This window comes from Falco cherrug, chromosome 3 (assembly GCF_023634085.1).
Source record: "Falco cherrug isolate bFalChe1 chromosome 3, bFalChe1.pri, whole genome shotgun sequence".
Classification (NCBI taxonomy): domain Eukaryota; kingdom Metazoa; phylum Chordata; class Aves; order Falconiformes; family Falconidae; genus Falco; species Falco cherrug.
This window is the reverse complement of record NC_073699.1, coordinates 94,868,448-94,893,827: the sequence shown is the minus strand read 5'-3', so window position 1 is coordinate 94,893,827 and position 25,380 is coordinate 94,868,448. Positions and strand designations below refer to the sequence as shown.

Genomic DNA, 25,380 nt, shown 5'->3' with positions numbered 1-25,380 from the left:
TTTAGATTCTCACGAGTCTTCATATGTACAGGGGGAAAACTGGTCTTCTTGGCATTTGTTGTCTGTCATCTAGAACCTCATCCTAAACCCTGCATTAATACCATAGCTGTGGCCCTTGCCTGGCCCAGAACAAACTATGTCCTTATCACCTCTGAAAGTATAAAATTTGTCCAAGAACTACAAACTCAGGAGGCGGGGCAGGGGCAATAAAAAAAAAAATCTAGGTGCCATGCACAAATACACCAAAATTTATAGAAAGTTATGCAGAGAACTGAAACACCATTAGCACTTTTCATATACGAAGGCAGCCTTAAACACTTTTCAACATAATCTGAGCAAGAACGTACTTCTCCCTCTAGAGGATATGAGAATTAGCACAAGGAACATAAGATTACATCAAGACCAAGAAAGCAATGAGATGCTAAGGCAGAGGGTCAGCATTTTTGCTTTGAAGTCTAGTAACATTTTAGAAGGACCAAAATTACAACTGTAAAAAGTTAGTTATAAAGTTATGTATTTATTTTTACAGCAATGCCCTATAAAGTTCAAAATAAAATTCGTTAGCTTTTTCAATTAAAAAAAAAAAATATCGATCTGCAAAGCTGTTTACCACAGAACATTTTAAAACTTCATTGAGAGTGAAAAACACTTTCCTTAGGTCCTCCTTCACTCACTGAGTGTCCAAATCCTTTCATTTCCTTAGTGGCGAGAGGTGAAGACAGGGAGGTCCCCATAACCAGACAAGAGATCCCTAGGCACTTCTGCAACCCCACCCCAAGGGAGAAGGCCAGGGTGAAGGGCACACTGAGACAAAGCACCTGCCGTGTTCTGCATCTGTGCATCGTATTGACAGTGTCATACTCTGGCTGTACAATTGTAAGGTGAAAAGAGCACGTAAAGATTCATCTGGAGAACCAGGCAAGCAATCCAGTATTCTGGGATCCATCTCTCACCTCTGCACTCGAGCATTAGCTTCTCCACTAGCTGTGACCAGAAGCTGCAGGACACATTGGTCCTCAGAAAACATTGGACCATAGGTGTGACTCTTGCCTGAGCACACATGCCAAAAGCAAACATGCAGCCTGTCACAGCTAGTTTTGCATTGTTTAATCAAAATATTTCAGCATGGAAATGAAAACCCTCTAAGGAGACATTTCCTGACATGCAAAGCTGGTTTTACTGGCTTCATCACAGGGAAACCAAATCCACAAAACTCCACCTTCCAATGCTTCTCTTGCTACATGTAATAAAATACATAGCGTGGGAGAAGCAACAAATTCATAGCAGCCTGGCACGGACCTTGGAACTGAGAGGATGCCTGATGCCAGCTGCTCCGAGTGCAAGCCAGCTGTTTGGCACTGCGGCCCTTCAGGAAGATTATGAACTCCCAAAAACCCTCCAGCACCTCACTGATGAGCATTTTTTTGGAACTTAGCATATCTTAGCTAAAAGTATCTCCCTCCTAGTCCTCCCCTTCATACCTCTTCCACTGAGTGCCACTGAATGACTGGAAAGATGGGACTACTTGGGAATGCCCTGGAAGACAGGATTAATGCTTTTGTACGTTCTTATCTTTGATAGCAGAGTCATAAATATTCCCACTCTACACACTTAAGCTTTCAAACGTCACTAAATCTTTTGGCCGCAAATTCTCTGAAGTGCATTTTTCCAAGCATCTGACCTGTGCCTGAGAATTTGATGTCTTTCATAACGCTCAGCATGTTCTAAAGAAAAAAAAAAAAGCAGCATCTCAGATTAGACAACTAATTTTCAGCCTGTGCTTACCTGTACTGGTTTAAACACCACAAGCAATGCTCTGCTGCAACCCACCAACAGCCTACTCTGTGTGTAAAGTGCCTTCTCCTGCCTCTTTCACACCAATCCTCCGCTCGTTTAAGCCAGTTCCTCTTAGCTCCACTATTTGCAGTGTTTGGTGGAGAGCACTTCTGCATTCACTCTGCCTGCTTTCATGATTTCTTAAACCTTCCCTCATCTCACTTTGCTTTCTCCTTACCAAATGCAGGAGTCTCACCCAGCCTTTTCAGTCTCTCCTCACAAGGCAGCTGCTCCATCCCCTTGGCTACGCTCTTCCCTGTGCCAACTCGGTGATGCAGAGACTGGAGCTGCAGGCAGCACATTGTTTTAAGATTTGGTTAAACACATTTTGTCTTTAGCTTGAAATTTATATACTCCTTAAATTAAAATATAATAACATTTTCCAACTCAATATTTTACCTATACGGGCTTTGATTTCACGACTGGTATTTTAGACATTTAGTGTTTCTAATTTAGCCAGAAAGGAGTATTAAAGCAGCTAACAGTTAACTGTGCTTTTGCAGCTGCCAAAATTCAGCGATTGCCTGACAGAATTGGACCCCAATCCATTTTCAGAGAAGACAGATTACAAAACATTTGTGCTTTGAAAAACACATCAGACAATATAAAAAGCCTTGCTTGCAGAAACATTCCCAAAGCCACAGTGACAAAGCAATTGAGTTTATGCCATGACCTCAGTACAGATGTTCTTGTTCAAAAGAAGGAAAAAATAGCAATAATCTAAATGCTCCACTTTGACATTGGAACACCCAGTGAGCAGCGGAGCAACAGGTCTGCAGTCAACAGAAGGGAATTCTCAGTCTTAGAGGTAGGCATCACACCCCCAAAACTCAGCCTCACCGCTGCAGTAACCTCTCAGGGTCATCTCCAGGAGCCGCAGCCCACCAGTTACCTCACCGCCCACCTCTCCAGGGTCTGTTCATTTGTGCCGCACACCATCAAGTGAGCTCCTCAATGGAAACACTTGCAATAGCCCCCAAAAGACCCAAGACGCCTACCAGTAAGTGCAATCTCAGAGAGGAGGGGGATAAGGAAGATTAAGGAAGATAAAGGGGAAGCATTTCCTTGAGCTGTTTGTGTCCCAGTTCTTGTTATGCAAGGTACTGGCATTCCTGCCCTGGCAGCACTCTGTCTGCGCAAGCGCCAGCAGCAGGGCACACCATAACCATGCTGCTATGGCAAACAAAGTGAGTGTGCCTCATCAGATCTTAAATCTCTGGAGAGAAAAAGCCCTACCTCATCATACATTGATATCAACAGAGCATAACTGACTATCTGTGCCATTTTGAACTTCAAAGCTTCTTCTTTAGCACAGGATACAAAGTCATGACATCTCATCCCCATCCTCCCCACCCCCTATCAGACCAGTGCCTTTTGGTAGTTAAGTCTAAGATTTCTCAACAGCCATTCTCTTGCTTCAGGGATCACCAGGAAGGTGGCTCATCTCTTGGTCCTAGCCCAAGCTGCTCCTGGTCCACCTCGCTCCTGTGGACTGCCTCACTTGTATACATCTCACACCTGCACATCTTTGACCAGGACACATGAACTGCACTCAAAGCCCACCTCAACGAGCACATACCCAGCTGCAACAGCTATCCCCAGGCCACCTGCACTTGCATAGTGTGGGCTTTTCTGGCCTGCTCCACCTCAGGTGCTCTGCAAACACCCCGACTATGTAAACATGCCCTAGAGAAGGCACCCGAGGTGGATAGCTCATGCTTTGCACAGCCTGCACAGACAGTCCTGTTGCACATCACTGCAAGCAGGACTCCAGTCCTAAATGACTGATTCAGGACCACCTTCATGCTACAGGATGGCTAGAGCCAGGCAAACTTGATCAGGCTGTGGTGCACAGCCTGCAGGGAAGACAAGGTTATGTGGGCTGGGACATTTCCTCTTCCCTCAAGTACAGATGATAGCAGCCTCCTTTCTTTGAAGTGTCTCCTCAGGTAAAGGAGATAAACACCCCCAGTGGCACACTGCCTGTGGGGCTTCCAGGCTCTTTGCAAAGGACTAGCATCCATCCTTGTCTTCAGAGCACCTAGTCCCAATGAAAAGGTTGTCTCTCGTGTCTGACAACCCCCAACCCACACCAATCAGCCACGGACCAGTTTCCTGGTGAAATCATCCACTGCTGAGCTACACAAAGTTAAAGCACACACAGCTTCTTAGAGATTCACTTCAGCTTCGCAGACTTGACCAAAGACACTAAGGTCTTCCCAGTGCATAACCTGTTGCTGGAGGAAGGCAACAACTCAGACACAATCCACTGCCCTCCACAACCCCCAGTCCCTACACACCCTTCCTAGGTGCACACACCCTCATGAACCACAACTGCTACCACAGACACATACATCAGTCAGCAGGAAGAATCCCCGATACAATGGGATTTAAAGGGCAAAAGGCACAAAGCTGTTACTATTTCAGTAACCTTAAGCACTACACCTATGAACACAACCAGTCAGGTTCAGGGTAGCCATCACCAAGGCCACCTCTGCCCAATTATGTCACTACACAAGCTCCCATAACGGCAAGGAAAAGCAGAGAATAATGTGTTCATACGCCTAGCAGCATCTAGGCCCATGGCGTTAAGACAAATGGCCATCAATGGTACTCGCTCACCTCTGAATGTAGCTCTTGCACTTCCTCCTCCCTTCACCACTAAGTTAGAGGCCACCCCCTTTCTTGCACCTGATGTAATGCCATTTTCCAAAATACAGGTATTTCATCTCAAGTCTCCCAACAAACATCCCTATTTGCTGAGGAATTACCAGTCTTGCTTCCCAACATGCTCCAGCAATACTGTCTACACTTACATGCATACTGTATATGAGTGCCATCAACCCCTCTCCAGATAGGAAGACAGGGAGCACAAAGAGAGAGATCTGGAAGCACTGACCAGTTCCTCTCTTACAAGATTTCTAGCCAAAGGCACCAAAGAGGTTGTGACGGTCAGACTGGGGAGCACAACCATGTGTGCAACTGGCCAACATCATCTCTCTTTTGGGTGTGGGAAGTGAGGAGCAGAGAGAAGCTTCACCCTACCCCTGGCCAACCCATCATTGTTGGATATCCATTCTTGGATAAACACTGTTCTCTGTCATCAGAGGATGCACGTCCTGTAAGCATAAATCCCCATGGCATCAACTCCACCCCTAATGTGGGAGAACATATCAAGACACTTACTGGAATCAGAACATTTCCCTGTGCTGGCACAGTGTTCTGAAACTGCAGGCAGTGGGATAACAGCTGATGTGCTACAGCATAAGGAGGACATCTCTCCTAAGACTTGTCAGCCTCGGTGGTCAAAGCAGCTGTCAAGAGAGAAGGTGGTCTGTCTTCAGCATGGTGCCTTTGCCCCAGTCCAGGTGGGTCACTTATGAGCAGAGTGGGCCTGTCACTTCTCCCTAAGAGCAAGCTGGAGCACCTTAGCACAACATGGACCAGTAATGCTGAGCCACACCACAGAGAAGTCCTGCCGCAAGCCTTTACACAGCCTTGAACACACATGATTAATCTTGTGGCAAATACTCATTTGATCAGCTTAAAAAAATACCTGGTTCATAATATTCTTAAGAGCAAGAGTGCCCTATGTTGGGATAAGGGTGAGGAGGGGGAAAGGTTAGGCTTTGGTCTGTTTGGGTACACCTACCTGATTGCTTCAGAAGGGCACTGGGCAACAAGGACAGCTGCCTCCCAAATCACAAAACTCAGCTTTCAGTAAGAAAATATCAAAGGTAACACAAGCAAAGGGAGGCAGCAAAGGCACCATGCCTGCAAGAAGACAGCTAACTCAATTTGCTTCCATACTGTGAAGAAGGCATAAGGTCTCTGAATCGCCGTTGCCTCTCCTCCAAGCATCTGTTTGAATCAAATCACTGCTCTGGAACAAACTGAACTAGCTTGCATGCAGTGTGAGGCAGGGGCATAAGGCCCCAGGAACAAATCAATGCGAGTTTAACAATAAGTTAAATCTGCACAGGTAAATTATTTTAACATGTACAAGTGTTAAACTCATTCTTTCCTATTGAGAAACCCATAACATATAATCTGTTCAAACAATTACACCATGTTATTAAAAAATCCACCCTCACAGTTAATACTGTATGTATATAAATAAAGGAATTTTAATTTTAGAAAGATAGTGACTAAATAACCCACAACAAACCATCCCCTTTCCCCAAGCCAAAGCTGATTTTATTTGCCTTTCTTCATTTTTGCAGTCTTTTCTTTCCGCTTCTTCACATGCTTTGGGATTTTGGTTTTTCTCTTCTCTCTTTGGGCTTCTTTAACCATCTTTTTCCTTTCCTATAAGGACCAAACACCACTCATTTAAAGCCGGTAGGAACGGGAGATTTTGAGCAGGTAAATCAATCATTACATTAACAAGTTACTAAACACACCATATAAATTGATGTTATCAAGAGGAAGAAATAAAAGAGAAGCAAAGTATAGGGTTGGGGTGAAGCTAGCAGCTGCACACCGCTAGTGACAAGGCAAAATTCAAACCAGTTAAAACCCGAGATTCATGCAACCTTTGAAGAAAGAGAATAAAAGGCACTCTTAACTCATGCTATTTACACCTAAGATTACAACAGGATGCCTGATCCAAGTTTTCTGCTACCCACAGGGCTACTACAGTATGTGTTTCTATGTGTCATGCAAAAGTAGGGATCCAGTAACTGCTGGTAACTCCGAACAAGCTGATCATCATCAGGATTTGCAAGGAAAGGTGCTACGCTACTGCAGTACACTGCAATTTGTGCCAGACATCGGAGAGCCTACACGCAACTGGAAAATGCAAAATCAGCATAATGGGGTGGGGAATGCAAGTAATTGCTGCTCATCAGTTGTTCAGCCTGCAACTGAACACATTACCAAAAATCTTAGCTTACAAATGGACCAAAATAAGTTCAAATGAAAACCTATCCATAAGGATGAGAAGTGACCAAGACTTCCCTGTTTCATATCTGAAAGGCAGCAGTTCTAGATTGGTAGAAAGTATCTGGTATAGCACTGCATTATTTTTTTTTGACAGATAAGGAATGTATTATCTTACCTTTTCAAGGAAAAAAACCTAACAAGCAACCCCCCAAATCTTGAACCTCTTAAGCCTAGCAAGTTTCAGCCTTCTTTTGCACAGCACCTAAAAGGCTGCCAAAAGCCTCTCTTACCCATGGGAGATACTTTGCAGAAAAGCCTCACCAAACCAGAGCATACTTGGTCTGCAGTTTGAAAAATGAAACCGTATAAAAAAAACCCAAACCATAATCCCTTTGCATGACAGCGTTACTTTTCTTGCCCACAGCAAAGCTAACCAGTCTGTACTAAAAGTACTGTAAGAGACACTGTGGCTCAAACATTGTCACCAAATCTCCAGTTCTGCAGATGGTGGTCTCAGTTCCCTGGGCATAAGGCAGTTAATCAGGGACCATGACCACAAACCCGAACACTAAAGCCTGGAAGAGCAGCCAGAGACACCAAAGAGCTACCCAGGCTTCACTAAATTCTGCTTTGCACAGCCTTAGAATTCCCTGCAGAGATGTCTCTTTCAGCTTTGTCTAGGCTACAGAGAGCTATGTTACATGCTCCTCTACATAAATACACCATTAATACAGCATCCATAATGAAATTCATTTTCTCTGCTCTCATCCTCCACAACAGGGAAAGTCCATAGCTTGTCTTAAGAAAAGAACTAGCAAGAACCACTCAGAACTAAGTTTTGGGTTTTTTTTCTGTCACATAAGCAGAGGTGGGAAAAATAAACAATTCCTGGCCAGCTGACCTTTTTGTCCATGGTAACTTCAGCAGGTTTATCTTTGGGATGTACAGATTCTTTACAGCCTGAATCCGAGTCCTCTGAGCTGCCATCATCATCAGAGTCTGTTTCTGACTCATCTGCCTTCTTTTCAAGAAGTGCAGGAATCTGCAAGATATATCAAGACAGAATTGTATCAAACCAAAACAAAGAAGCCTAATGACAACACACACACATATATATACACTATATATACAAAATCAAAACAGAATCTGCTGCAAAGAAACCCTATGTGCCATCTCCTTTACTACAGCCACCACTGAGTCTCAAGAAAAAGAATGAAAAGTAGGTTAATCCAGAACTAAAAACAAGGAAACCAGAATGCATGAGACTGATATTTTAGGTCAGGGCTCACAGCACAGCTGTACTGGCACTCCCAAACTAGTTTCCGTAAGTTAAACAGCAATTTGCTAACATATGTGGAAGCCAATTTTTAATCCTACTTGGATCATATCCAAATCTACCCTGCGGGCACTGCATGTAGGCTTTATTGCAAACACAAATATCTACATTGGAAAACTCACTTATTCTTAAATAAGCCTGGAGACTATGCCACAGCCTGTTCCCACCCATATTTATATTTCCATGTTAAAACAAAGTCTACACCACTGCTAGATAACATTTACAAAGGAAGGAGGGGGAACCCACATAGGGCTTCTGCCTTGAGTTATATTGCTACAGACTGATCAGTACCCAACTTCTTATCCAGCATACTTTATGGAAGACTTTCACTGTCAAGTACTTCAAATATGGCAAGGCATAGTATCTTATGTCTTGTACTGCAGGGCTGCTCTTTACATGATTACAGCAAAGCTACCCTGAACATATCAAAACCTGTAGTTGTGCTACAATTTAAATCAATTAATTCTCCATAATTGGAAAACGTCTTCCCTCCTCTCCACTTCAACTTCAGAGATCATGGCGATAGCAAGGATTATCATTTCATTCTCAAGCAACCCAGCATCAGCCAGAGTGCGGGGAAGCAATTCATGTGGAATGCAGACACACTGTCATGCCAGACCCATCCTGGAGATAAACGGTCACTCTGCAAACAAGAGGCTTCTTTCATGGTGTCAGCTGCAATATGAGGCATTTTCTATATTCCTTAAGCATTCTCCTGAAAATGGCTAAAATGAAGAATTTCAAAAAGACGTCTCACCTTCTGAACACCAGACAAATCTTTCTTCAGTCCTGTCACAGTCTGATAGAGAATCTACACACAGTGAGAGAGAAAAAAAGTTACATTATCAGAACAAGTCTTAAATCTTCATGCCTACAGAAAATTATTATCTAAAAAAAAAAAAAAAAAAAGAAGCCAAAACCCCAAACAAAACAAAAAACCCCAACTGGAACTCAAACAAATCAACCAAAAAAAAACCCCCAAAAACCAGGAAAAAATGTACAATGTTAGCATTAGTACTAACCAGACAATTTTAAAGTATTACGCTATATTCAGTACTCCATGTCTTGGTAACACGGCTTCAGGTTTTGTTTGTTACTATCAGTTTCCAGAAAGAATTCATATTTCCTTCCGCTTTTGCAGTGCCTCAGCATGTCTACTCACATTATCTTGCTGAATATTCAATGCCATATCCTCTTCTTTCAATTTCATCATTATATCTACATCTCTCTCATAGTTTTTAACTTCAGTCAAAGTTCGAGGTATATAAGCCTTCTTAAACACCTTGTAGAGTGAAAGGAAACACAGACTTACTAATGTACATGTAGTTTCATTGTTTTTCCTACCCAATTATGCATCCTTAAGAGAATAATCATGAAGGATTTCATGGGTCAGAGGAACTAAAAATGAACACTGCAGTCATCCATTACCATTTGCACTGCAGCATATTTTTTTTTTTTTCAGCAGCAGACTTAACATGCAACCTCCACATTATTGATAGATCATGACTAATAAGGCTCCTTCCTTAGCAGGACTTCCACCAGGACGCTTTCCAATTTCTCCAATACTTTCAACTTCCTCTTAACCTATTTGAGTCCTAAGGTTTTGTATTCTAAGGATTTTCTCATACATTTTTATTGACTTTTATAATACCTTCAGGAAGCGATTCAATCAATATGCACTGTTATAACTTAATCTCTTCATGTAATAATACCTGTTTCAACCTACAGTCCACCTCAAAAAAAGGTCCCTGCAGCAGTATAGTACAGTAAAACCTAACTGCAGTATCAACAATACACTTAAAATTTGTCATGCAGTCTTTCTGAAACAGTCCTCCAGCAAATTTAAGCCACTACCAGATCAGACTGAAGTCTTTTGCTTCTCTTTTTCATGGTGTCAGCTCAACCCCAGTACAAATTCAGTACACGTCGTGACCACAACTGCTAGATTAAGTGCCGTGCAAAGAGCAGAGGCCCTCACCTCCACAGAGCTTGCCCTTAATCAGCTCTGCTCTTCTATGAAGGAAGTGACATAAACTAGCCATGGTCACATGAGAAGTCTAAGAGAAATAAATTGAACTTAGATGCTACTGAACCACCTCTCTTACAGGTCAGTACCCTTCTATAAGCAAAGGAGTAATTGGTTTGCTACATCTGGCACAATCAGATCCCTCCGGTCAGGTTCTTTATTAGCTGAACCTGAACTAGAAGATACATCAAGGGGCCTAGCTACAAGCAAACATATTGGTTTGGGAAATTAAGTATTTGCTTTCTAACACTTTATCACTGTCAGCTTTTACACATGGTACCCCTTAATACTTCAACTAGTTCAAGACATCTCAGAATCACAAACCAACGTTTTGCTTACCAACTGTACATTTTGCCAAATAAAAGACAACGGTTTTCATTGTTTAGAAGAGGCAAGACTAACAGTAATTTCATAGCAGGAACAAAAATCCTCACTTACTTCCTCATCCACTTTATCTTGACTGGATCTTTCCTCCTCTGTTCTTTTTGATGCTATTTCCATTGCCTAAAGAAATATAAAACAATACAAAGTTATCACTCTTTAGAATTGCATCACTTAATCCAACTAACCATTCCCATCTGTGTTTCTCCCTGTACTCCACACTGTCACTCTCAAATACTCAAGCTTTCCCTATGGAAACGCTTTGAGCGACACCTCACGGTAAGTGACGTTTCTGCAAAGCGTGCTTGTAACTGTGGATATGCTTCGTCAACAGAGGGAAAACCTGCTTGCTGCTCCTCCCAGACCAAGTCGTGGCAGGCCCAGCATGACTACAGGACATAACAGAGCAAGAAGAATACAGTGAGCAGTGCTCAGTCCTGGAACTTGGCTCTTCTCATGCACATTGAGCAAGCTAGAGGAGCACAAGGAAGGGGAACCACATAGCACAGCTCTGACTCATTTAACCTCCACCATGACCGAAAGCACACACTGTCTGGAAATCCACATGCTACACTGGTATTTGGACCACACTCAGGTGGTCTTGACCAGGAATAACATCAAATCTATGCTATGAGCACAGCACATGTGAATCCCATTTCTCTTGCACTAAAAACCTTCCCACCAACCACTCCCTTTTTAAAGAAACATCAACCTGGGAGCAGAGAACTGGCAGCTAGAGATGAAATACGTGGGTGCTGCTGGCAGCGCTGAGTAAGTTTACCTCCTGCCAGAGTCAATGTGTTCTGCCAGCTGCTGTATTTGGCTAGGAAGTCTGTGCACCTTGGAGTAATGCTACCCTTCCTCCCTCAGCCCACCATGCTCAAATCTGCACTCTTAACCCCATTCTCTATAACAAACACAGTTAATATTTCTGCAGAGCTTCACCTTGCCAAAAAAAGAACTAGTTCAAAGAATCCTGGTTTTAGTAGCAGCTGAAAGAGATATTTGAGTTTCCACAGTTTAGACTTGTTGACAAAACAGAATGAAAGTGTTGTGATCCTATAATGGTATAAATGGAAAAGACCTGTATACGTTTTTGAAGCACTAGCATAACATGTCATGTACCACCTTCCTTCAATAGCAGGACATAGAGTAAATGAGATGAAGGGGCTTGAAGTAAATCCAATTTTGTTGTTCAAGTCTTCCTACACAAGCAACAAGGCCACGAGGTCTTACCTTAGACAGATAATCATCAATGTTCTCGCTTGTGATAGAAGGATCAGTAATAAACTCAAACAGTTCCCTCACAGTCATCACTGCAACATTGCGCTTCTGAAAAAAGTCTACCAGAAAACAAAGGGCAGAGACAGAAACTTTAATTATGTGTAATATATATGGCTGCGACATTAAAGTGACAGTTACACAAGCCAATGGCCCTGATGGCTTGGGAAAGCCTCAGCAGCATGTACTGCATCATATTTGGTTTAGTTATCAGATGACTCTTGGCCATCTGAAAAAAACCTGTTCATCTTCCAGATGCAACAGATGCAACTGAAAGGAGAAGAATAACTTGGTAAATATAAAAAAAAAAAAAAATGAAATCAATTTCAGCAGGAGCCAGCCTTGATGTAGTAGGGGCTAAGAAGTAAACAATTTAAAGACAGGTGTAGCACTTGCAATGACTAAGATGAAAAATGTATTTAAAAAAAAATGACCTCAAACTTTTGCCAGAGAGAAACAGAAGTATCCACTGAAACACAGTACAGCCTAATTTTGCTCCACCTAAAATGGAAGACATGTTAACATATCAGAATTTTCCTCAATACTACACTCAAAATTGGTTTCTTGAGTTAAGTATAACCAAATTTAGAGGCTTTTTTTCTGTATTTTTCTGTACTGAAAAGCAGCAGTGAAAGACACTGAGGGCTGCTTAATAAGCATTTCCTACTAAAGTTCTCTGAAGATCATTCAATATGAGAAATGAATCACAGAAAGAACAAAAACAGTTTAGTTTGGAGGCAGCTCTCTGTGCCCATGGAACCACAAGTCTTTGCAATGATCACAGCTAGGGCAGAGCGCACAGCAAGGTGTTTCTCAGCAGTCTCTGTAGGAGGACTACACAAAGAAAGTCACAGTGACAAAAAACTAACAAAACACACCAAAACCACTGCAACTCACTGAGGCACTAGAGTATCTAGGGAGAGCAAACCAAAAGACATGAAAAAAGAGCAAGGGTGCAAGTATCTGAGCCAGAAGGGAGTTATTAGAAGTCCATGAACAGAAAAAGAACAAGGAAAAACTAGCATAATGGGTATCAACAAACATAAAGCAACAAAACGCATACAGTTCTTTTTCCACAGACTTTCAAGAGCCTCTAAAATTAGGAAAAAATGAATCTGAAAAGAAAGGGGGGACAAAAACAGTCAAGCAGCCTGCAATGACAGATTTCTTGTCCTCAGGGAGGAACACACCCTACCAGGAGATGTGTGTGTTACACAACACACACACCGACATGTGAAGACCAAATTTTCAAGAGAAAAGTACCATAAAGGTATCCTGTTTATGAAAATAATATGACAAGTGATAACATCTCTAATAAACTACTCTGTGCCTCAATTCTCTCAGCGGACCTGGACAAGTAAGTAAAGGGAACTCTGTAACACAGCAATTTCTTGCCAGCTGAGGAATTCCAGATGTGGATTCCACTCACAGAAGGAAACATCAGTATGTCTGCACAGCCCTTTAAGCAAGGGAAGTTAAGACTGGGGTGGGTGCTGCTGCAGACTGGGACTGATCTCAGATCTGTCTTAAATCTGAGATTCAGTCAGGTGACTTATTTCAGCCAGATGATTTCTAGCAGAACAGGCTCTTCTGAACTTCGCACAGTACACTGCTCCCCGAGGAAGCCATGAGAACCTAGAAGAGGGAGTATTTTAATGGAAGTTTGACAGTTCCTACAGTCAGCTACACCTGAAAGAACATAGGTGAATACAGTTCACCTTCCTAAATAAACCAGCTATCATAACAAGATTTGAAGTGCAGCCCACTCACCATTAACATTGGCACAATCCTTTCGCAGGAACTCCAGCGCATGTGGGTGGTCATGCTCCACAGCTTGAGACACATCAATGATGTGCACGTCCCCACCGTGGTACCTGCAAGCAAAAAAACAGGTAACAAAGTGTGCTTCAAACTCAAGAACCAGCAAACAAAAAAAAAAACCAACAAAAAAACCCCTTAACATATTTCTCCAGCATGCAACTCATATATTAGGACCAGAGTGGCTTTTTTTGGGTCAATCCCTTCCCTCCTCTAAATAAGCTGTATTATTAAACTTAAATGTCTATTACAAGAAATAGTCTTCTTGTGGACACAAAATGCAGTGTTATGGGTGGGGGAGAAAAAAAAAAAAAAAGTACCTTACTCATTTTTCTCTAGTTGGGGTTTTTTTGTTTGTTAGTGAGGGATTTTTGTTCGGGGGGGGTTTGTAGGGGTTCTTTTTTTCCCTTTGGGTGGTTGGTTGGTTTTTTTGGTGTTGTTTTTTTGGGTTTTTTGTTTGTTTTTTTTTAAACAGAGAAAGCTCAGATCTGAGTTAAAAGCTGCATAAGTAATTAAAGAAGTCACAAAAGTCAATCACAAAGAATACCCCATCTCCCCTTAAAGGTATATTAGTACTCTCACAAAGAGGTTGTCAATGCACACATTTTAGATGTCATAATTCAGAACAAAGTTTAAAAACATACAGCATATTAAATTCACTGAGATCTGCGTGAACAAGTCTGGCATCTTGGTATATTCTTCTCATGTACTGGATGATTTGCAGGTACAACTCCCTGACTTTAGAGTCTGATAACTGAGCATTCTTCAGCAGAGGAGCGGGCCTTGAAATTACAACACAAACAACAGAAAGTGAGTACGTTTTCCTTCTTCATACCAGTTGCAAATTCTTTAATTGCTGTACCTGATCCTTCTGCTCATTAAGTGTTTCAAGCAAGACAGCACAAGCAGCTAAGTGCATGGAGCCAGCATGAAGGGCAACAAAGCTTAGTATATGCTTGCCAATGATTCTGGAGCTCCGTTTCCAACAAGAGATAATTTGGACCATGCTACATTGTGTACTACAAAGTGATGAGCTATCTTCATGTATGATCAGCAAGCCTTTCCTGCCTTAATCTCTGGTTAAGCACACAACTGAGGCTTCAGAATCATGCAGATTGCCTGCAGTAGTAGCCAGCAAATATCTGGGTATTCTACAGGTCACATGCACATGTAAAAGTAACATGTTAATTTTACAGGCCAAAAGTAAGAGTAGGTAAATTCAGAGGGTTGGTTGGTTTGTTTTTAATAAATTTGTGGAAAGCTAATAAAAAATATTTTATTTTCTAATGATACTTACCTATCACCTTTACCAATAAAGCCCATGACAAGCACATGACTTCTTAGCATAATTGGCTCAGGGCAAGGTATCTGGGCTGTATTCAACCTGTAACACAGGAGCAAAGCCACAAAAAAATAAAACCAAACTCTAATATTTGCAGTGCACTGGTGGCTATAGAAGCTTTGTTGCTTTAAACGTAATACACAATTAAGAGCTCCTCTATTCTGGAAACTCTCACTTGTGAATAACCGCCAGGAAATGAATACAAAAAGCCACAACCATTCCGGCTCTATTCTCTAAGCATTCCTGTGTTGGACAAAAAAATCTTTACACAGTTCAGGTTAATCCTAGGATTAACCTGTATCACACAGTGTGCTGTTACTCAGCAGCAGCTCTTTGTAGCTTTCCTTACTTTTCACTTATGTCAGACAGAGTTCAGACATTGAAGAGCTTAGAGCACGAGCAGCAAGACAGAAAGAAGAGTATCTTTATTCCTCCCTCCTCTTTCTTTTCTCTCCCACAGGGAAGCTTAAGACACTTGCCTGAATACTCCAGAGACCCTAAAAGGTAGTGGTAGCCACACTCTAGCAATAGGAGAGTACCTCCTATAAACTTAAACGTTTCAGTTACCTTTGCGAGCTGAAATAAAAACTGGAAGAATCACCTTATTAAATTCCTCATTTCTTTTTCAGCCCATGTCTTCACCATTTTTCTTGGGTTGCCTTTGCAATATCCATGACGAAATCTTAAAAGAAATAAAAGACAACAAGGATTCTGAGCCAATCAATGCAGTATTAGCACCAGTGATTTTACCACCTTTCACACAAGCCCTCTATCCCAGTAAAACAGGCAGAAGCCAAACTCACCTGAATTCACCACTCACATATTTATCCCGATCTTTAAACATCAGAATAGAGGTTTTGTAAATCTTTATTGCTCTGTTCTCTCCATTCGCAGTACTGGCATGATATACATTAGCCTATCCGATTATAAAAGGGAAGAAACAACATTAAAGAAAAACTCTTTAAAATCAACATAACCTTCTCCCTTCTTCTTTTTATGACACCTGGAGAAGATCTGATCTCACCCCAGGCCCTATGTGGCACCCAGCTGAGTAAGTCTGCACACAAGAGCAATCTTTTTTTCTACCAGAGGCAACTGATGGGAAGCACATGAGACTGGGCAGGGGTGTGACAGTGCACACAGGACAAAAACCCCCAATGCACAAGAAAGCTCTGACTCATCCACATTTCCGAGACTGAAACAAGCCCTTGTGTGAAGGGTTAATTTGAGCCTGTGCACTGTTTAGGCCCTAAAGCATGACCCAAATATCTCACACTGACACTTCTATGCAGGGTGGAAGTATGCCTTTAATCAGCATTCAAGGACTCAGAAGCAAACCTGATCAGCCTAGGTGAGTAGGCATTCTAAAACTAATTTATTAATTTACTTGGAAATTTGTGGTTTGGTTTTAATTATCTGCAATATTACTTGAGAACAGCAGCACACAAACATGTCAGTTTTATAAAAGCCAAGAAGATTTAATAGTATTCTAAACTGAATTTTGTTACACCATTTAGATAATCCCATGTCCACTGACATGTGGAGCTGGTCTGATCTGCATGCAGGAGTGTCTTGCATAAAGAATCACCTGGGTTTGTATGGGGTTTTTGAGGTACTGTTTAATATTGCCCGTACACATACTGCTTCCAAAGATTTCAGTTGTAACATACAATTAACATGATCCACAACTTTAATATAACATACAAGTATTCTGAGAAATCTTACATACTTGGGGAAACTTGTCTCCTTTAACATAAATTGCTTTTTATCTTAAGATAACTTCCTACTGATCAAGTAACACATACACAACACACACAAAAAAAAAAGTAATACTAAAACCAAGTACTTCGATATATCTTCTGAGCACCATAAGCTTCCACCTAACTTGCTGAGAAAGGGACTACTACGTCATTTGTAGTAAAACTTACTTCTTTCCCTGTGCTAATGCAGCCATTGATTTCTGATATGACACCTCTACTTAGCATCTTGAACAAAATCATTCGGGTCCTTGGATCCAACACCTGAAATTTAATACAGAAAAGTCAGCAAAATTGCTGTTTTTGAAGAGGACAAAACCTAAGAATACAGTCCAGCCTTAGTAACCATATTAAAAGACCCACAGCATCAGACTATTCTTAAAAATCAAATCACAATCCAAACAGCAACCACTCAGAATTTGGTGATGCTTCTAGAACAATACTTCACTTTTTCTTTCAACATGATTACTTTCTTTTTTTAAACTAAGCATATGTCCTTGAGCTAGCACTAAAAGAGATGCAAGAGAATGATTTCCCACCCACAGTTGTATTAATGTGTTAAAATAAGGTTTCCCTTGAGATAGCTGCTCTGTTTCAGCTGTGATAGCTCTATGTGGCCCTGGGCCAGTAATAGTTCAGTCTTGCTAAAGAAGAAAAATAGGAAAAAAGCAAACCCAACTTTTTTGTTGTTGTTCTTTGGAATTTAGTAAAAACTTAAGATGGAATTTTGCATTGCATATATGATCAAATCACAATGCTAAGCACAAAACTGAGCTTGAAAGCATCTGTGGAAGCAAGTACAACCTTCATAAAAGAAAGAAATATGAAGGGACAACAGGTCTCTTCAGGATAACAAGGGGAACAATTCTAAGGCAAAACTTTGTTCCTACAGTATCTCTTTTACCACTGATTCCAAAATTCCACATTATTTGTTCCAGTTAAAGAAATTTGATGAACTAAGGACTTACCTGTTCTACTGTTGCTCTGTCTGACTTGTCTTTGACTCGGTACCTAGCAGAAGTGAAGATAAAATTACACAATCCCACATACGGAGCCAATACTTTGACAGAGTAAAACATGACACTATGTATCAAAGATAAGATGACAGCCTCGGGAAGTAAGGCTTTCAGTTCATATAAAAAAATAAAGGTTTCTCCCGTGGGCAAGGGGAAAAAAAAAAAAGCAAACAAAAAATCCTAAATATCAGACACCTCGTCCTCACTGAATTATGCTCATTCAGGAGAAAACGGTATCTGTCTTAACAATTTAGGGTTACAAGCTGCAGGCTTTAAAAAAATCTAAAAGAATCTAAAAAAAAAAAAGTACATTTCCCTCACCAAATCATCGGGAGGAACCTTCAAAAGGCTTCCAATACCTTTTTAGTCCAACTGCTTAAGGACCTCCGTTTAGAGGAAAAAAAAAAAAAAAGTATCAGAGACAACATAGTCTTTTTTAGTGGAATGATACCAGTCACTTCTGTCTTACTACACCAATACAATCAGATGTGCTACCAGCACAGAAGAATCAGTTGGAATGATTTAGGCAACTGATCTGGAAACCAAAAGGTTTAAGACAGAAGAATCAGTTGGAATGATTTAGGCAACTGATCTGGAAACCAAAAGGTTTAAGACCAAATGCCAGCCTGCATGCAGACTATATACAAATTTTGGTTTTCTTAATAAATTTATTCAAAACCTCAGGATCACAGTAGGAAATAAGAACAACTCTTCTGGGTTCAAGTTATTTAAATGAAAATAGAACTATGAGCAATACTCACATGTCTGCTTCCTTCTGTCTAGACTTTTCTGTGACTCTGTTTATAACAGAGTCATCAAAATTTAGCTTATCTGAAAAACACGTAAGAAGAAATGAAAAAAAAACAAACCCGAAGAAGTTTTCCAAGTTCAAAACTGCCCCTTCAATTCTGCTGCCAGTCGATAGGCCACAACACAATGTTACAACACAGGCAGAGGTCTCCGTCAGCAAGCACAGAAGCTTAGCTACATACCAGAGTTAACACAGCTCTCCGCTCTGTCTGCATGTCACAGTAGGACTGTCAGGAAATAACACAGGTGAGCGAGACAGTCTCACACTCTTGAAGATGTAACACCATCCAGAAGTAATGCCTTTTGGACAACATCTCACCATTAAATTTGTCTGCCCTTCTCTTATCACAATGGAATGCCATTTTTCTGACCACAATAAGCAACAGCCTCCATGATTCTCTCCCCATAATGTATTTTAAATTGTCTTTGACTAATTGCTAAATGTATAACAGCTGCTTATTTGGCTACATATGTGCCACTATTCAATCTTCATTTTAGAACCTTTTCGTTATAAAGGAAAACACCACCTCTTTTACTACTCTGTCAAAAGGCCCCCATCACAGCTACCTCTAGCCCTAACAGGCTGAGCTGAGCAGCCATTTCCATCACACAGTAAACATCAAACCACATCAACAAGGACAGCAGCCTCTTCACTCACCTCACTGAGGCACAGTTTCTGTGATAACTGTGGCACAATGTACCACCCTAATACTACAGGGGGTTGCAGCTGTCTAGGAAATTTAGCTGTGGTAGCAGCTTTGAGAGTGACCAACATCATCACAGCAGAGCTGACACCCGCCTTCCAGCCAAACAGCTTGCTACTACAAAGGAGCAAGGAAAAATACTTTAAATTTGTGTGGTCTGAAGAAGTCAAAGAGGAAGAATAAAAGAAAACAAAACAATCAAACAGCCCTATAGCCCTTAAGAAGGAGAGAAAGGTGTATGACAGCTGGTTAATGGAGACTAAAGGCAACTTCAAATACACAAAAAACATTTTTTAATCTGTCTGGCAGTGGTTAACTCACTTATTTCAATGAGTTTAAGCTTAAAGTAAGCAGAATTAGTCTGAGAATGTCAGAGTGGTATCTGTTTTCATAAAAGAACACAATGCAATTATACTCACCTAAATTAATTTTATGTTCAAATTTCCTTAAAGCCTTGTCTGTAGGAGTAGACATTTTTGCTGAATAGCAACTAGGGGTCTGTCTATTTGCCTGAAACAAAGGATTTGTTAATATAAGTTGCCTTCTCTAAATAGCCCTCTGAAATAAAGACAGTATCATTTGAAAAGTCAGCTCAAACGCCTATGCCTAGAGCCATAAAAAGAAAACCAGAAAGGGTGAGGAAATGGATACAGATTAACATCAGATTCTACTCGATTCAAGAAAGAAAATACAGGTGAGGCATCAGTTAAAATTCCAAAAAGTGTCTGAGTTCAAGGTTCTTCTCTATCTGGGAACAGAACTGCAAGTCTCTCACATTAACACTTTTCTATCTGTAAAAGGAAGGGACATAGCAGACAGAAACAAGGAGAGAAATGAGAACGTAATGAACAGAGAAAACTTTCCAAGATGCTATCTTTTCTTAAAGCTAGACTTCTCCAAACACAGTATCTGAATATGATTTCACCAACACTGGACAGCATAACCTCTAACTAAAGGCAAGAATAAATTAGGACAAGTGCTGTGAGTAGGACATGCTAGATGATGATCAGCACCACTAATTTATCTCAACCATTCTGTTACATTGGTATCAGTAAGAAAACAGGTGTTGAACCTCCAGTGTCCAAGTTGAAGGTAAGAAGATAAGTGTTCCCCAGGGCTCACTGTCGGGGCCAGTCCTGTTTAATATCTTTACTGACAATGTGGATGAGGGGATTGAGTGAACCCTGAGTAGTTTGCAGACAACACCAAGCTTGGGGGAAGTGTTGATCTGCTGGAGGGCAGGAGGCTCTGCAGAGGGATCTGGGCAGGCTGGACCGATGGGCCGAGGCCAGTTGTGTGAGGTACAACCAGGCTCAGTGCTGGGTCCTGCACGTGGGTCACACCAGCCCCACGCAGCGCTGCGGGCTGGGGGCAGAGTGGCTGAAAGCCGCCTGGTGGGAAAGGGCCTGGGGGTGCTGGCTGACAGGCGGCTGGGCATGAGCCGGAGTGTGCCCAGGTGGCCAAGGAGGCCAACAGCATCCTGGCTTGTATCCAAACAGCGTGGCCAGCAGGACAAGGGAAGCAATCATCCCCCTGTACTTGGCACTGGTGAGGCTGCACCTTGAATATTGTGTTCGGTTTTGGCCTCCTCACTACAAGACATTGAGATGCTGGAGTGTGTCCAGAGATGGGCAACGGAGCTGGTGAAGGGTCTGGAGCACAAGTCTTATACAAACCATCTGGGGGGACTGGGGGTGTTTAGTCTGGAGAGGAGGAGGCTCAGGGTGGACCTTACTGCTCTCTACAACTGCCTGAAAGGAGGCTGTAGGCAGGTGGTTGTTGGTCTCTTCTCCCAGGTAACAAGCAACAGGATGAGAGGAATGAGCCTCAAGTTATACCAGGCAAGGTTTAGCTTGGATATTACGAAAAATTTCTTTACTGAAAGGGTGGTCAAGCATTGGAACCGGTTGTTCAGAGGGGCAGTGGAATCACTGTCCCTGGAGGCGTTTAAAAAACACATCGATGAGGTGCTTAGGGACACGGTTTAGTGGTGGACTTGGAAGTCCTGGGTTCACTGCGGGACTCTATGATCTTAAAGGTCTCTTCCAACCTAAATGATTCTATGATTCTAATGATGCCAGTTCTCACATCACATGTGCTTTTCATTCTGCAGAATGCCAGAGCTTGTGTGTCAATAGCATACACTCTAAATTAATCCACTTCTAGCACCTCACCCACCTCCCATGCTTTCTTTTGCCTCCCTCACTATTAAGTCCAAAACATAACCTGCTTCACCCTGGGTGTGACAAGCAGGTACAGTCTTAAAGGATGGGGATGATGCTCAAAACACAGAGGACAAATACCAAGAAGTAAGCAACATCAGTAGAGACTGGGGTGGGCAAAGAAAAGTTGAGGAAGGTAACAAACAGAAGGAAAAGTGCATTGACAAAGAGAATCCAGTGAAAGGATTTGAGACAAGGAAAACAAGCAGAGCTCTGGCTACAACATACATATGCATATGGCATGGCAGAGGAAGAGACTCAAAGGAAGGGGATTCTCTCAAGGAGAAATGTCCATTTGCATTTATGCTCAACATAATACTAACAACGAACAAAGCCTTCAGGTTAGCCCCATTTGCTCCTGGGCACTCTTGGTGCTCACAAAATAGCATTCCAACATACCTGTGGATTGCACCCACCAGCAGCACTGTGGCGCTTCATGAGTCTTCCCACCTCATCATCCCAATCCCAGTCTTCATCTTCCTCTTCATCATCATTGTCATCATCACCATCTCCTTCCTCAGTGTTAACTTCTTCGCACATGCATAACTGGCAGTTCTCAGTCACCTCACCTTCTATAGCTGTTTCTGTGTCTTGTGTAAGTTCACTTCAAATAAATACAGAGGTTTATATAACTACAGATGATTGCTACAGTCACAAAAAATTCAATACATTTATCCCAACAAATCCTTTCACAAGGTTAGCTCTCCATGAGATGTTTCTCACTTCACCTGTGTTTAGGCAAGCCTATATGAGGATGGCATTGCTTTTAAAGGATGGACTACATTTAAATTAAATTAAAACTACACCTCAGTGCTGCCTTCTAACTTGTTCTGAAGTTACACTTATTTGGATCCCTCTGACTCCAATCTGATAAACACATCGGATCAGGTCAACCAGCTCCTTCACCAGAGACAAAACGTTCTGCTTGCTGCCACAGCAGATTTCCACCTGACAAGCATTACACAAAATCCCACTGGAGACAGACAGCCAACCTGCTGGTAACTCAGGGCACCAGTGCAATTTACATAAAAAAAGTTAGGCCTAAAAAAGAATTTGAGGGAAAAACGCACCCTTTTGACTTACCCACATCTTAGTGCCTGCAGGATGTCGTGGCTTTCTGCCACAACACGCCCCAAAGCTGATTCTCTGCCAGCATTTGAGATTTAATTAAATGAATCGTAAACTGGAAAGAAAATGGCCTGAACCCCTAACACAAGCCTGTACCTTAGTCACTCCCCAATAAATATAAAAAGCTCCAGGCTTTCAGTCCAACAGAAAACGTAATTCCAAAACGAATCGCAGCGATTTGCTGGCCTGAGCAACTCACGGTCCTGCTACGCGGTTTCACAGGCCCAGCCACCACCCGGCGACACCGCGGTGGCACTGCTCGCCCGCCCCGGCCTGCGGGCTCCCCCGCCCGCCCCGGCAGCGACCACCAGCCGCTGAGGAAAGCTGGGAGAGCGCTCAGGGCCTCGCCTCACAGGTTCTCACGGCCCGGGCAGCATCGCCGCGCCGGGCACCTCACCGCGCCGGGCCCGCCCGGCCTCGCCTCACGCCGGTGCCGCATGGCGCCACAACAGGCCCGGCACACCCCCCGCCCCGCGGCCCACACCCGGCCCCTCGCCGCCTCCTACCCATCGGAGCAGTCGGCATCATCAAACTGCCCGGGCACGGCCTGGCGCATGGCCACCGCCCGGTAATCCATGGCGGCGGGCTGCCCACTACGGCGCCGGCTGAGGGACCAAAAGCAGAGAGAGTGGGCGGGACCCGGGACAAGCCCCCCCTCGGGTTCCTGCGCGGGGATTGGCTGTGAGCGCCTGACGTCAGAAGCGCTGCGGAGCCGCTGAGGCGCGCTCCCGCGCCGCCGCCGCGGGGATCCCGGTGCGCGCTCCCGGGGCCGGCCCGGTGCAGGCTGGGGGGCTCGGGCGGCTCTCGCTGCTTACGGGCGGCGTGTCTCTAACGGCTGCGGGAGCGTTTATAACCGAGGGGAGCTCCGTGCTTGTCGGCTGCACCCCCTGTTCTGACCCGCGGAGCCGGGGCGCCCGCTGCCGGTTAACCGGCGGGGGCCTCTCGAAGCAGCCGCTCCTAAGTACGTGCTCCCCTGTCGCACATCTGTATAATATGCAATAACGCAGCATTAAAAATACGGCACCGCCAGGGCCTCTTCTCTTGGCTGGGAATGACCAGTTACGCCACAGATTCATGGTCGTTTTCCTTAAAACATTAGTAATGATCTGCACTGTCTGTAACAGATCAATAGAGTTTTATTTAACATACTCTGCGAAGTTCCAGGCTTTCTTAAAATAAAGCTCCACTTGAAACCAAAGGAATTCTGCCACTTCAAGCCTTGCTGGAAGCATCTTAGGTCACTGTAGCACTCCTTGTACTGAACAACCTACTGATCTGTTTATATACCAATGTAATGTAGAATTAAGGAAATAAAAGTGACTGCTGCACTCTTGCTATCTGGTACATAACAGTAACATTTTAGAATGCAGGTGTTTGGTAGATGTTTTCCCATTATCCAAATGGTATATGTCAAGGCTATCAAAAATCTACAATTATGCAGAAAACAGGGATGCTTGCACTGAGAAGCCTTTAAAAAAGAATGAATGCAACAGATGTCGTTTCCGCCCCCAATGCTTCTGTAAAGCTAACCCATTGAGAGACTCCAACTGTGCAAAGCTACAACCCAGCGTCCAGCATTTCTAAAGCTCCAACTTTACTTCAGACTGTCTTCAAGCTCTGCCACTGAAGCTTCTGACCTTGCTGCACCTGGGACCTAAACACCCCTGCCTCCTCCTTTTGCATAGAAGAGGGAATCTTGTGTCAAATACCCTCCCTCCATAGCAAAGTGCCAGCTGGTAAGGCAGACAATAACAGTCTGAAGTAAAGTTCGAGCTTCAGAAATGTGGGAAACCGGCGGACAAGCCTACCAGACCTGCGTGCAGAGGCACCACGGCACTGCTCCAGCCCAGGTGGCTCCAGCAGAGCAGGGAGGGAGCGTGGCTGGAGGCCCACATGCTGCTCAGCCTCTGTGGTACCCAAACCATCTCCCCTCTGTGTCACCGGGGAGGTCTGGAAGAGGAAAGGTAGGTTCCACATGAAAACAAACTGCCCTCTTATTTCTTATTATCTTGTGTTACCTGGAAAATCCCACCATGCTTCGTTGTGCTAGACATTATACAAACACCAACAAAAATGGGAGCCTGTGTGCTAAGGGACTCGGGGCCAAGCATCCTCTCTGGAAGCCGGTACAACACCTCGTATGGTGCTCTTAGCTGCAAAACGAGTGCTGCAGCAGCACAGGGTTCACTTCTGGTTTGGGGACAGCCAGGACTTGAGTTAGCGGCCCTGTCACAGACCAAGACACATAGTCATCTAGCTTAGTTCCAGTTGGTGCCCGATCTGGGTAGCCACCAGTTTTGGGAGGTGAGATGTGTCCTTGTGCAGGCATGCTCTGTGCTCTTTTTTCCCTAACATACAGCCACTTGCAACAGAAACTGGATTAAGATCACCTGTTTATGATCTTTCTCCTAGAACCAGCTGTTGGAGGACTCTTAATCCATGTGGGTGAAGCTGCAGAGAATGCACTATCCTACAGGTTTATTTCACTAATAAATTATTGTGCTCTTAAGTAAATATACCCATTTATTGTAATGACAACATTTATTGTTTGAAACACAACACTGCCAGAGGATTTCCATGTTCATTTTTATTCCCTCTTTACTCCAGGCTTCCACATACTTCCTCTACAGCCACAGCCTGCAGCCTGCTTTTTTTTCCCAGGCTTTAAGCACTCGTTTGGAAACACGCACAAATTGTTCCACAAATAATTAATCTGCAACAGGGTTAAGTGAAACAGTCCATTATGCAATGGTGATACTTTCAGAAGGAAAATCTCCTATGCTAAGAAGAGCTACGCTTGCTCTGAACTCAGTCCAGCTCTATCACAGGCTGAACTGAG

General features: G+C 43.0%; 1 protein-coding gene across 1 annotated transcript; it reads right to left on the bottom strand.

The window, feature by feature from the left end:
* Positions 1-5,936: 5,936 nt before the first annotated feature.
* Positions 5,937-23,206, bottom strand: RIOK1 (RIO kinase 1). Its single transcript, XM_055704326.1, has 17 exons — positions 23,048-23,206; positions 21,813-22,017; positions 19,611-19,701; positions 18,439-18,508; positions 17,630-17,672; positions 16,833-16,925; positions 15,708-15,820; positions 15,506-15,586; positions 14,860-14,946; positions 14,207-14,344; positions 13,515-13,618; positions 11,700-11,806; positions 10,521-10,586; positions 9,219-9,338; positions 8,814-8,867; positions 7,622-7,762; positions 5,937-6,144 (listed from the first exon to the last, which is right to left on the bottom strand). Exons 1-17 carry the CDS (start codon positions 23,116-23,118, stop codon positions 6,034-6,036), a joined length of 1,695 nt encoding a protein of 564 aa, XP_055560301.1. The 5' UTR covers positions 23,119-23,206; the 3' UTR covers positions 5,937-6,033.
* Positions 23,207-25,380: the final 2,174 nt, after the last annotated feature.